At 31.7% G+C, this 12108-nt stretch overlaps 4 protein-coding genes across 4 annotated transcripts; 3 read left to right on the forward strand and 1 right to left on the reverse strand.

Moving 5' to 3' along the window:
- The first annotated feature begins 37 nt into the window (after window positions 1-37).
- LOC9320377 (root meristem growth factor 7) lies at window positions 38-1420 on the forward strand. The gene is made up of 3 exons (XM_002882169.2): window positions 38-774; window positions 874-944; window positions 1132-1420. The coding sequence occupies exons 1-3, from the start codon at window positions 693-695 to the stop codon at window positions 1306-1308; spliced, it is 330 nt and encodes a 109-aa protein (XP_002882215.1). The 5' UTR covers window positions 38-692; the 3' UTR covers window positions 1309-1420.
- A 905-nt stretch (window positions 1421-2325) lies between these two features.
- Window positions 2326-3414, forward strand: LOC9318283. The gene is made up of 3 exons (XM_021031259.1): window positions 2326-2553; window positions 2775-2851; window positions 3043-3414. The coding sequence occupies exons 1-3, from the start codon at window positions 2457-2459 to the stop codon at window positions 3193-3195; spliced, it is 327 nt and encodes a 108-aa protein (XP_020886918.1). The 5' UTR covers window positions 2326-2456; the 3' UTR covers window positions 3196-3414.
- A 641-nt stretch (window positions 3415-4055) lies between these two features.
- LOC9318284 (uncharacterized protein At1g04910) lies at window positions 4056-7262 on the reverse strand. The gene is made up of 8 exons (XM_002884265.2): window positions 6281-7262; window positions 6114-6181; window positions 5931-6019; window positions 5673-5838; window positions 5273-5562; window positions 4985-5189; window positions 4749-4906; window positions 4056-4662 (listed from the first exon to the last, which is right to left on the reverse strand). Exons 1-8 carry the CDS (start codon window positions 6582-6584, stop codon window positions 4401-4403), a joined length of 1542 nt encoding a protein of 513 aa, XP_002884311.1. The 5' UTR covers window positions 6585-7262; the 3' UTR covers window positions 4056-4400.
- LOC110229825 lies at window positions 6706-7210 on the forward strand. The gene is given in 3 exon segments (XM_021030822.1): window positions 6706-6737; window positions 7022-7070; window positions 7073-7210. Coding segments are annotated over 3 exon segments (219 nt in total).
- Window positions 7263-12108: the final 4846 nt, after the last annotated feature.

Raw genomic sequence — 12108 nt, forward strand, 5'->3', positions numbered from 1 at the left:
ATGGAACTATTTCTTGCCTAGCTCTCGTCCACTTGTATGTTCAGCAGTCCAGTTCTGAAAATGATGCTACAACTCGGGTTAAAAGATGGAATATATCATGTAACAATGAAGAGAAGTTTAGGGTTCATTTTCTTATTCAGCTCAGAGACGTCTTTGACAAACGCTTCCTTGATGGGGTCGGAGCCATCCATGTAGCTGGCTTGTTGGTGGAGTTGCAAAGAAATAATTAGCATTGACGTTTCTTTGTTTCTTAATTAGTGGACACTTGCATGTTTTTATTTATATAGTTCCGGTTAATTGCTGTAGTTTAACAGAAATAAGTACTGTTTATAATTATCATTGGCAAGTAGTTGATATATAATTTGGTGCTAATGATCATCTAAAAATGGACAGATAGATGGAACATAATAATTGCTTTTGACTTTCTGTTTCACCATAGCATCTAACTAATTTTAGAGAGAATATTTCATTAGTGAACAAATTAGCACTGGTCGTTAGACATCTGGTTTGTGATAAAATATGATTTTTTTTTAAAACCCAACCAAATTTATAGCTTTTGACTTTGATTTCCTATTTCTATATATACACACTGAACGTATCCGCCAAAAACATATGGTATTCACTCACATAGGAATTTCAAAACCGTAAAAGAAATATCTTCCTTTTGGGATCTTCCGGAAGATTAATTAGAGATGAAGAAGTGGAGTTATGCGAAGTTAATGACCTCAGTTTTATTGTTTCTCTTCGTAATCATTCTTCTTTTGGCCTTTCATGGTTCGACCTCTTGTTATCTTTTTTTTTTTTTTTTTTCTTTTCTCAGATAACTTTTTTATGTGATAGACTGAAAGTTATATGAGAAATATATGCATTTAGGAGGATCAACAGGTGACAATCATCAGTATGTTCATGTGGCCATCGGAGCTAAGGATTCGATGGGACGAAAGGTATATTGTGTACAATTTACACAAATAACAACTCAAACCGAATTAAAACATGTTTATCAATTAATAATAATTAACAGTGCTTTTACTAGTTCAGCAATCACATATTTTGTTCTTAATGTTGTGTATCCATATATACAAGTACATTTTCCTATGTGAGAGTGATATCATGATTTGTTTTCACTTGCAGTTAAAACATTTGGAACCAAAAACTGAATCGTTGAAAATGATCAATCCAAAAAAGACGAACGAGTTTGAGTATTCAGATCAAGTATCCAATGATTTATTAGAAAGAGAAGTATTTTTCGATACTATGGCTACGGACTACCGAGGCCTAAAAAGAAGAAAGCCCCCCATCAACAATTGACGGCTGCGTAGTTGTCATTGATAAGTGTCACGTTAAAGTTAATTTACTAATTAACTTTGTAAAATAAACGAACTAAAAGTTCTATTATGATGTTTTTATACATATTTAATGACTGATCATCTCGTATAAGTATTATAAGTGTTTCTAAGGTGTGATTGTACATATATAATACAACTTTTCACACCGGAAAGGATTACATATGAAATGATGCAACGAATGTGATTCTAATTTAACAACATATTTTTCTTATTCTAAAGTGGCATACACACCAACAAGGCCACAAGGATTGAATCGGAGGACCCGCCCTCGTGTCTCAAAAAGAATATAGAACCATACTGTTTCGTACAGATTTAATTAAATATTGTACTACAAACTAGGCATTTTTAGCAAATCAATGCTTAAAAGATTTTTGGAACTACAAAAGTAGAGACTTTATTTAGAAACCCTAAGCAGTAACCAAAGATTAATATTAGCTTAAACTCCAATGTTACTTTAGGGCACTTAAACTCATGAAAACTTCCCCATGCCTCCTTGCGTTCTTCAAGAAAAATCTTTGTCTTTTAATTTATACTCTTTGTCGGTAGTCGGTACCGACTTTCTGGATTTACTATTTTAGGTTCTTTATTTTTCGCTTTCCCATCTAAATATACGATATTCTTTAAATAATTTTACATACTTTTCTTATATAAACTGTTTGTTAATTACGTTTTATATACCATTTGAATAAGTTTTTAATGTAATTCGTATTATATATTCTATATCTCTGCAATGAAAGGTATATAGCATCGTCTTTATTTTGATTGAGATAGAGCTGCGACACAATCGTAAGGAATTATTTGTAAATGTTAGCAGAAAAATGGAGTATTAATTGTTTAGTTCGTTAACTTTAATAATTTGTTTGACCAATCTTCCAAATGTTGTTACTGGAAAGATTTTTATTTAATTTTATTTTATTTTATTTTATGTTGTTACGCTATAGTGTTTACAATTACCGATGAGAAATGCCTTTTTGTCTTGCCTATGGAACTGTCTGAAAACCCTAGCTAGTTTTCACTTTTTCGGATTTCAGAAACATCTTATATAAATGAGCTTCACTCACATCAACTAAAATCCTAATCACTTCTTTAATATCGACAAAGACAAAAGAGATGAAGAACACAAAAGCAAAGTTGATCACACTTCTTCTAGGGTTTCTCTTCCTCATGATGATGATGATGATCATGAACTTTCATCATGCGCTTCAAGGTTCGTACATTGACAAAACTCTTAGTTTTCTATTTATTTATTTTTAGGGATATTCTGAGTTAGATGATAATAATGATTATATATAAACTCTTCCTTTGATGACGATGACGATGATATAGATGCCGTAGTTATGCGTGTGTCTTGTCGATATACCTAGACGTATAACGTTGTAAATATGTGAAGCTGATGTTGTACTTGGAAACTTATAAGTGGAAATATAGATGTAGGTGGATCCAAATATGAAGATTATGGTCTTATAGCGAGCGGAAGTGAACATCTCTTGAATATGGGACGAAAGGTACACAAATAATCTTTTTATTACTTTGGGTTGTCGTTAATTTCTCTAGAGTTTAAATACGGGATATATACTATAGTTGATATGATCTGGATGTTTACTCTGAATAACTAACTATACAAATATCAGTGAAAAAGATTCATATCATTAGCATATTAATTTTCTTATAGATAATCACATATATTTTATCGCAGATAAAAAGTTTAAAACCAATCGACTCTGAAACAAAGAAAAGATCAAGAAAAGGCTTAGTCTCGACAGATTCAGCAAGGGAAATCGATAATCTAATGAGAAGTGACTATCCTTCACGCATGAATGGGAGGAAAAGGACTCCAATTCATAATTGATCGCATATCCTCATTAAGTAGTTTTCTTTTCTTAATCAAGTAGTTGAAGAAATTAACTTTTTGTTTTGGTTAACAATATATGTGAGAAGAAGATGCTATAGGTCTACATAAATGTATGTGTACAAAAATAAGGTTTTGCTACTTTGTTTTTTTTGTTTGCTTCAATCAATGTATTCTTACTAATTAATTAGGCTTATATATACATTACAAATGGTAACATTCGTTTATGCTTAATGACTGCATAAACATGCAGGTTCATCAATATGTTTTGCCAAGACTTGACTATTTAATAACTAATACCATAATATTATTTTCTTAAACAGTTTACGAAATCACAATAATCTTTTCAAAATTACAAACGCAAACAAATTCCAATAATGTTGTTTGAGTTGTGTGTTCGTATTTATAATTGTGTACCATGAAGACCTCTCAATATCATTCGCTTCTTTAGGGGAATTGTCGTATTGATTTCAATCTTCCAACGGCTATATTGATTTCTGAGGAGATAGCGATGGATGAGACTGGAATAACAATCACGACAAAAGCCTCGGGACCAAAGGATAAAGAATTCGATATCAAGGACCTTTATTGTAATAACAAGAAATAAACTTCTTTATTATTTATGGCAATCTAATATTCTTTTCTCATACAGCCGAATTTAATTTTTCAATGATTACAAGGAATCGATTAAAAAGTGAAAAACGTAATTTTCTTTTTTAAACAATATATAAACCTGCCTACCAAAAAAATAAATAAACCATAAATAGAAACTGTGACCCTAGTTAAAGGACTCGATTTTTTCTTAAATTTCTATTTAAGGTTTATATATTTTTTTGACAATCTAAATTTAATTTATTCAATAATGGCAAGAGAATAATTATTTATTTTGTCAAATAATAATAATAATATGTGTGACATAATTTTACACTGCATTTTTTATTTTATTCTTTAGCTACCAAAACTGCAAGGCCATGGATGATGATGATGGTGCCACAGGACAAATTTGCAAACATGACCATGAAAGCTTCAACCTTTCTTCTGCATCCACTGAAGCTCTTCAGATATTTCTATACACCAAAGAACCCTAAATGACTTCTCATCTGCTTAAGAAACCCAATCTTCAAGATGGATGGATATATCATCCCCCATTATTCATTCATCCATGTCCTGCATCACCCCGCGAAAGACAACAATGGAGGATCTGTTCATATGGTTTCTTCTAGTGAATTGCCATTATTCTCATGTAATAGCTGAAGACATTCATATGGATTGGCATAGAAGTAGTCTTCTTCTTTCGGTCTATTTGGAATCACAAGCCGTCTCTTTGGCCCTCCCATTCGTGTAGCGTGAAAGGCCTTAACCGTGGTTGAAAACACTTCCCAGCTCAACAATCCTTCATAGTATTCATCTATTAGCTTAACCAAGAACTTCCGGTTTAGCTCAATCGTCTTCTTGAACCCCAAGAACCTGTATTAGATTTGAATGCATTAGCTGTTGATGAAAGAAACACTACTTTATCTTTAGATTAGAAAAAGTTACAACGAATGATTCACCTGCGATGACCTTCCACGACTTTCGCCATGTTCCCATAATAAGTAGGAACGAATATATCACTTTCGAGAGAGATAAGGTAATCAAGAGCAGCCATTTGAGAAGAATGGTTCTGACAAAAACTCAAATCAGAGGAATCGAGGAGAGTTTCTTTCCTCACCTGCTTTGATCAAAATATTATTGGTTACTGACTTTTGAGTGAAATATTAAGGAATAATTTTAGACACTAAGTACTAACCACATTTGGGAAAACATCTGTTAAAGCCTTTAACCGCCTTTTACCACCGTATATTTCTCCTGCAGCTATGTAAATCTGAACATTACGGTCAATACCCAATGCAGATAGCGTAAGAGCTGTTTCTTCAGGAGTCAATGGGCAAAGACCTTCTTTCCTCTTCAACTCGGAGTCTATTACTTTCTCTTTCCACCACGGATAAGCATATCTAAGCAATGAAATATAACAATAATATCAATATCACGAAAAAAGTCAGAACTTTTAATATTATAAGTAGAGAGTTGTTTTAACCTCATTCTCGTTAGTTCTTCCTCTTCGTAGCGGTTACAACCATGTGAGCAACCAGAAAATGCCAACATATCCATTTCGTATCGGAGATGCAGAACTAGAAACGGACCTTTCTCCCTCAGAATCTTGACTACTCTTCTACCCAATTCCTCAATCTTTGGAGTAAACCTAAGCCCGTTGAAATTTGCTCGGCATCGGAGCTTCTGAATCTCAACAGGCAGTTCGTTATTAGCAAGTCGAGTATCGGTCTTGTTCAGATGTACGACCTTATGCTTCTTCACCAGCGGAAGAATCTGTTTGCAAGGATTTGGTACAAAGAAGCTGTGAGAAACCAATAAAGTAAATTGAAGACTCATCTCATAAAAGACTAAGGTTGAATTCTTGGTGTAACCGAGAAAATAACCTGGTCTTGGTAGTAGGACATGTTGGACCAGCTAATAGGAGGCATAGTGTGGTACATTCCGAGCCTAACCCTTCTCTTAAGCCTTGGAGGAAGCTCTTTGAGTATACGAACCTCATCTCTTAAAGAACTTATGAAGTGATCCACGTCGAATATGTCTTTGAACTCACTGCCCACATGAAAATCCAATCAAGAAAGGTTATCAATTAAGTAAAAGAAGAGATCAGTACTAAGCTCTGAGTGAAATGGATGGCATAAAACCTTGGATCATTCCAAAAGGAGGTCTTGTCAAGCTCTGGCACAATAAGTGTGACATTCATGTATCTTGCAATAGTGACCATATCACATATCTGAAGAAAGAAAACAGAGTCCAAAAGTCACATCAACTTTGAGAAATGCGAAGAGATTTCTGTACGAAAGCAAGAGGATTAGTTCTGAAGTTACCGCTGCTCGCATTTGGTTGAGTCCTCCATTGCAAGAAACCATAAGATAGCCATTGTTCTGATATATCCCTGAGTTGAAGAAAGAGCACGAAAAACATATAAATTCCAGACAAGGCTTAACATTCCCAGATTGTTGCAGCCAAGCTAAATAACCGGAAAGACACTTACTTTTAGGTGGGAGGGCGATTTTCATGGGAAGAGAAGTCATTTGTGCAGCCATCGGTAAATCATGGTGATTGAAACAAGAAGGCCAGCCTTTCAACAATCTAGGTCCCCACATCTCTCCCATAGCAACCAAATGAACAAAGCAACTCCAGAGCAACAATATAGTCATAGCCCGAATCATCCATAAGCTCATACGAGACCTCGAAAGCAAAGAGTTCTTAAACTTGTCAATCTTACTATCACCTAGAAACTTAACCTTCATCTCCCAGAGTTTCCTGTGGTATAGAAACTTGTCCGCTTTACACATTTTCTGAAACTCTCAACAGGGGAATTTCATCAAACAGATTCCAGACTCTTTAAGTCTACAAAGACGAATCAAATCCACAGAGAGTCTTCCGCAGATAAGAACCTCTCTCTCTGATGCACCAATGATTCTAAATTTATTAACACTCAGAAAAATGTAATCTTCACGCAAAAACAGGGAATTCTCTCAGGAACATTTATTACTCCTCGAAAAAATCCAGATTCTCGCTCAAGTCAACCACAAATTTCGCCGCTTAATAATCAAATTAAACAAAAAAAAATCAAAGACAAGAACCTTCCATATCCGACAACTCTAAACCATCACACAGCAAAACCCAGAAATCAGATAGATCCTTAATTCGATGTAGATAGACTTGGAAGCTAAACTCTCTAAATTACAATGCAATGACGATCCTTTAGACCAACTAAGCAAAATTGAAGAAGAAAAAAAGGAGGAAGCTTTGGAGAATGCTTGTTTAGTTTGTTTACGAGAGATTCTTCGTCCAGATCCGGTCGGTGATCACCAAAGACTCCGGAAGCTCGCAGAGAGAAATTGGGAAGAAAGAAGAAGATCAGGACAAGAATGTGCAAAAAATCAATATGACAAATGGTAGTCTCTTTTTTTTCTGACCGTTTTTGTTAACCTTTTCTGTGTAAGACAGTTGGAAATTGGAACCCATTGTTATAAGTATATACTACTGATAAAATAAATATCTCTAAAAGAAACAAAATCTTTAAAAAAATAACACGGATTTGTTTTTGCCAACTAATTTACATGGATTCGATTAATCAAATTTGATAAATAACAACAAAATACTATATCGATTTGATATTTTTCTTTTAAGAGTTTTGATTCATGAACTAATTAGTCTTAAATTAATGATGAGGAGGATAATCACAATACTTACATCCATTACAAATATTATTTTTTTAAATGTTGTTTTATATGTCAGTCTTTAGTAAGTAGTAACGATATTTGATGCGAGTTGACACAAACTATTTCTTAATCAAATAAATAACCAAATACCAACACAATACTTACATCCATTACAAATATTATTTTTTTAAATGTCGTTTTCCTTTTCACAAGTTAAATTTGATTTAAAAAGAGTCAACCTTTGAAGTTTGTTTGACCAAATCGTTTATTAATTAACTATATATTCTAATCACCAAACCCTTTTTTTTGAATTTTAGTAGTAGTATTTATTAGGAAGTTAACTAACATATAATTTCCGCTATAGCTAAACCACATCAATAACTCTTGTCTCAACCATTTAATTTCTTCACTAAATTGAACGAGAGAAGTAGTTCATCGCCAAACTTAAATTTAACGCAAAAACAGAAAAAACAAACTAATGTTTATTAATCTAAATATCCATAGGTAGGTAGGGGTGTCAAAATGGGAATACCCATGGGTTACCCGAACCCGCCCATGGTTTTAGTGGGTTTGGATAGAATTTTTTTACCCATATATATAAATGGGTTTTAGTGGGTTACCCTATTAAGGTTATGGGTTTAATGGGTAAAACCCATTATGGTCATGGGTTACCCATGGGTTTTATAACCAAAACTAAAAAGTAAAATTTATATATATATCTATATTAATATATTATGTAAAATATCTATATATATGGTTTTAAGATTATTTTTTCTTTTTTATTTGGTTTTATGGTTCTTTGGATTTTTGGTTTTAAGATTTTAGGATGCTTTTCTATTTTAATATCTAGATTTTTTAATTTATTATTTAAAAACTTTTGTTGGTTTACAATTTTATGTTATTTTTTTGGATTTTTATTATTTATATATTTTATTATACATATATATGGGTACTCATATAACCCATTAAGCCAATGGATTTCTACAATAATGGGTTTGGGTATGTAAATTTAACTCATATAAATATATGGGTCGGGTCAAACCCGTCCATTAAACACTCGAACCCATATGGGTTTGGGTCGGGTCGGGTTACCCATTTTGACACCCCTATAGGTAGGCCTGGACAAAATACCCGGAACCGAATACCCGAACCGAAAAACCCGAACAATACCCGAACCGAACCCGAACCCGATTTTTAAAAATACCCGAATGGGTCCTAACCTCCTACCCGAAAAAAAACCTGAACCGAACCCGAACCGAATCCAATACCCGAATGTACCCGAATACAAATATACACCTAAAAATATTAGTTATTGTTATATTTATAATACCCGAAATACCTAAAATTACAATCATAAATCCGAATATATTAGGTATTTTAGATATTTTTGGTTATATTTGGGTAAAGAGTAACCAATGTATTTTCGAGAAATCAGGTATTTTGGTTAGATTTGGGTATATATGAGTTAAAAACCCGAACCCGACCCAAACCCGAAAATATTCTAGGTATTTTTGGTTATTTTCGGGTATTTTGCTTTTTTATTAAAATACCCGAACCGACCCGAACCCGAACCGAACCCGAACCGAATTTTTAGAATACCCGAATGGGTCTTGACCCCCTACCCGAATAGACTCGATACCCGAAAAAAAAGAACCGAACCCGAACGGATACCCGAATGCCCAGGCCTATCCATAGGTATATGAGTATATCAATTTTTTTATGTAGATCAGTGATTACGGAATTAGTAAACATATTACATAACATACCTTTGTTTGTTTGTTGAAATATGTGAACCAATAAAAATTCACAAGATTATTGAGTAAAAGAAAAGTAACTGAAGTAGTGAAGTTTATATATGTATTTAACAAGGTCAAATATATACTAATTTCGATAATGTAAGGAACTAATGTTTTGTTGTTCGTTTTATATATTAGTATTGAAAGTAATTAGATGTTAGAAATCATTATTTTGGCTATACACGTACATAAGCAACGAATATGCTGAAACCACTAATTTAGCAAACGTACACAAAACTATGAAACGAATACATACAGGCAATTTCTAGTTTTGTGGATCTCTCTCGTTGATAGCCATGGACAGATTTTTTCGACAGATTATTAACTAGGTAGGTCCATGATATGTTACTAACTCACTATATTCTAAAATAAAATATTTAAAAGTAAAAATATGAAAAAAGAACAAATAAATATATGTTTTCTAATATGTTTTCTATTACTCCCTCCATTTCGTTTTACTTGTCGTTTTAATTTTGTTTCATATTACTTGTCGTTTTATATTTACAATGCAAATTTTATGACAGATTTTCCAGTTTTAACCCTACTTTTTGAGCTTATTAATTACATATATCAAACAAAATAATGTATTAATTAGGGGTAAAACAATAATTTTAATCGTTTTCTTAATTTATGTGAAATAATCTAGAACGACAAGTAATATGAAACGGAGGGAGTAGTAAAGAACAAAGATAAATAGAATTTGGTACCTTAGTTTCATTTGAAGCATCGTATAATGTCACATAACATTTGTAGCACATCAGTTTTAAAAATTATATTTTTATTTATCAAGAAGACAAATTAATTAAATGAAATTAATATCCAACTAAATTACCTGCATGGACGAATCCATTTTTTTTTTTTTTTTGGATGGTCGAATCCTTTCATTCATGCAATATGGGGTGGGGGATAAGAATCCATCAAATCCAAATAGTTTAAACCCAAATAGTCTTACTTCACGTGAGCTATTTACTTTATAACATATGTTTTACCTATAGCAGATTTCATATTGTGGACAAAAAAACAGAAACAGAAATTAATTCTAAAACATATGGGTCTAAATGGTAATCGAGAAATCTGGCTGAATCCGGCTGAATTGCTGAATCTGGCTGAATTTTTAGTGGTTTTTAGCTGAATCTGGCTGAATTTTAACATTTTCAAATGGTAACCGCTGCATCTAGCTGAATTTTTTTGTGTTTTTCAGCAGAATCTGTCGAAATAATTAAGCCTTTAACTGAAATATGGTCAAATAATTACGAATATTAATAGAATAACTAAGGAAAAATATCTAAATAAAATAGATAAAATTATCTAATAGTCTAATTAACTCTTATACCAATAAATAAATACTAGAATTAGTATATTTTTAGCAAAATTGAGTTGTTCTTCCAAATCTAATTTTTGAACTATTAAAAAGATATAATTAATTAATAGAAAGCTTTGTCAAAGTTTTATTGAAAAATTAATTTAAAAATAAACATGATAATATAGTATAGATTATCTTATTGATTTTTCATTGTTCTCTAGTAGTTTAAATCCTTAATATGATTAGGATGATTAACAATTTTTTTTTTAATTTGATATTTTAAATATTATTTTAGCATAAGTATGAGTTATTTTTGCAAAAATTTGGAAAATTATATTTAAGTATCTAAAATTTATTAAAATTCTCAATAGATATCTGAACATAAATATGTCTCTTGTCTATTCTGGTAATGATTTTATGTGTATGAATTATTCATATATCGTATTTGTATGATCTAACTTATTTTAAAATATAAATTTGATGTGTAATTTTTAATAGCCAAAAATATTTTAATTCGAGTTGTGAATCGGTATAATCCAAATTTTATCTGAAATGAACATAATATGTATCTGTTGATGTTAGAAAAACTGTTGAATCTGGCTGAATTCAGCTGAATTTAGTTTTATACAAATAGTAACTGCGGAATTGCTGAATCTGGCTGAATATTTTTTTCATGTTACCATTTACACTCATAGTTAATATGAGAATTGAGTAAATTCACGAAACGAGGATAAAAGACAAAGGCCCGTGACCTGGCGAGTTGCTTGGTTTGTTTGTATTCTACTATCTTCTCAAGTCACAATTTTTAGAAATGTCACATGTGTGTGCATATAAGTATACACACATATATACTGACATACATATGTAGATTGCTAATGTGTATATATAGAAAAAAATCATTATGTACTATCTCAACCAAATTTAGGAGATTATTTTTACCAAAAAAAAGAAGTTAAGAAATTATCTTAGAAATTAAAAGAAAGTAAACAGAAAACACATTAATTTCTAAAAACCATGAGTACAAATTGAATTAAAAATTGATGTTGTCGACTGAAAACGATTCTTTATTTGTTTTGTTTCGTGAGTGATAAAGAATTTATGATTGATTAGTTTGTGGTTAGAGGTCCTAGAAAAGGGCTCTTAATATGCAAGGCCCCGACAACGAAATTGATGTTTCAAGTCTCATTATATATAGTATTGTGATGAATGAAATGATTTTTCGTTTAAAAATTAAAACTATAAATTTTCAACGGTTATATAATACAGGATTTTGACATTTTCTAGTCCACGACATCAAAATCTATTTAAAATTTGAAATCACAAAGAATATTAACCATTGAAAAAGTTGCCATTTGTTTTGTTTGTTTGTTTGTTTTTTTTACTATCTCCCCATTGTTTTAAGTGGGATCATATAGGTCTCAGTTATATATATGTATATATCGTTAATCTAATGAACACTGAAACAATAGATATGAAAATTAAATTGCGACATATTAAACACTATAATGGAATAATATTAAAGTGATAAATAAAATTAAAAGTTAATTTAAAT

Source organism: Arabidopsis lyrata (assembly GCF_000004255.2).
Source record: "Arabidopsis lyrata subsp. lyrata unplaced genomic scaffold ARALYscaffold_3, whole genome shotgun sequence".
NCBI lineage: Eukaryota > Viridiplantae > Streptophyta > Magnoliopsida > Brassicales > Brassicaceae > Arabidopsis > Arabidopsis lyrata.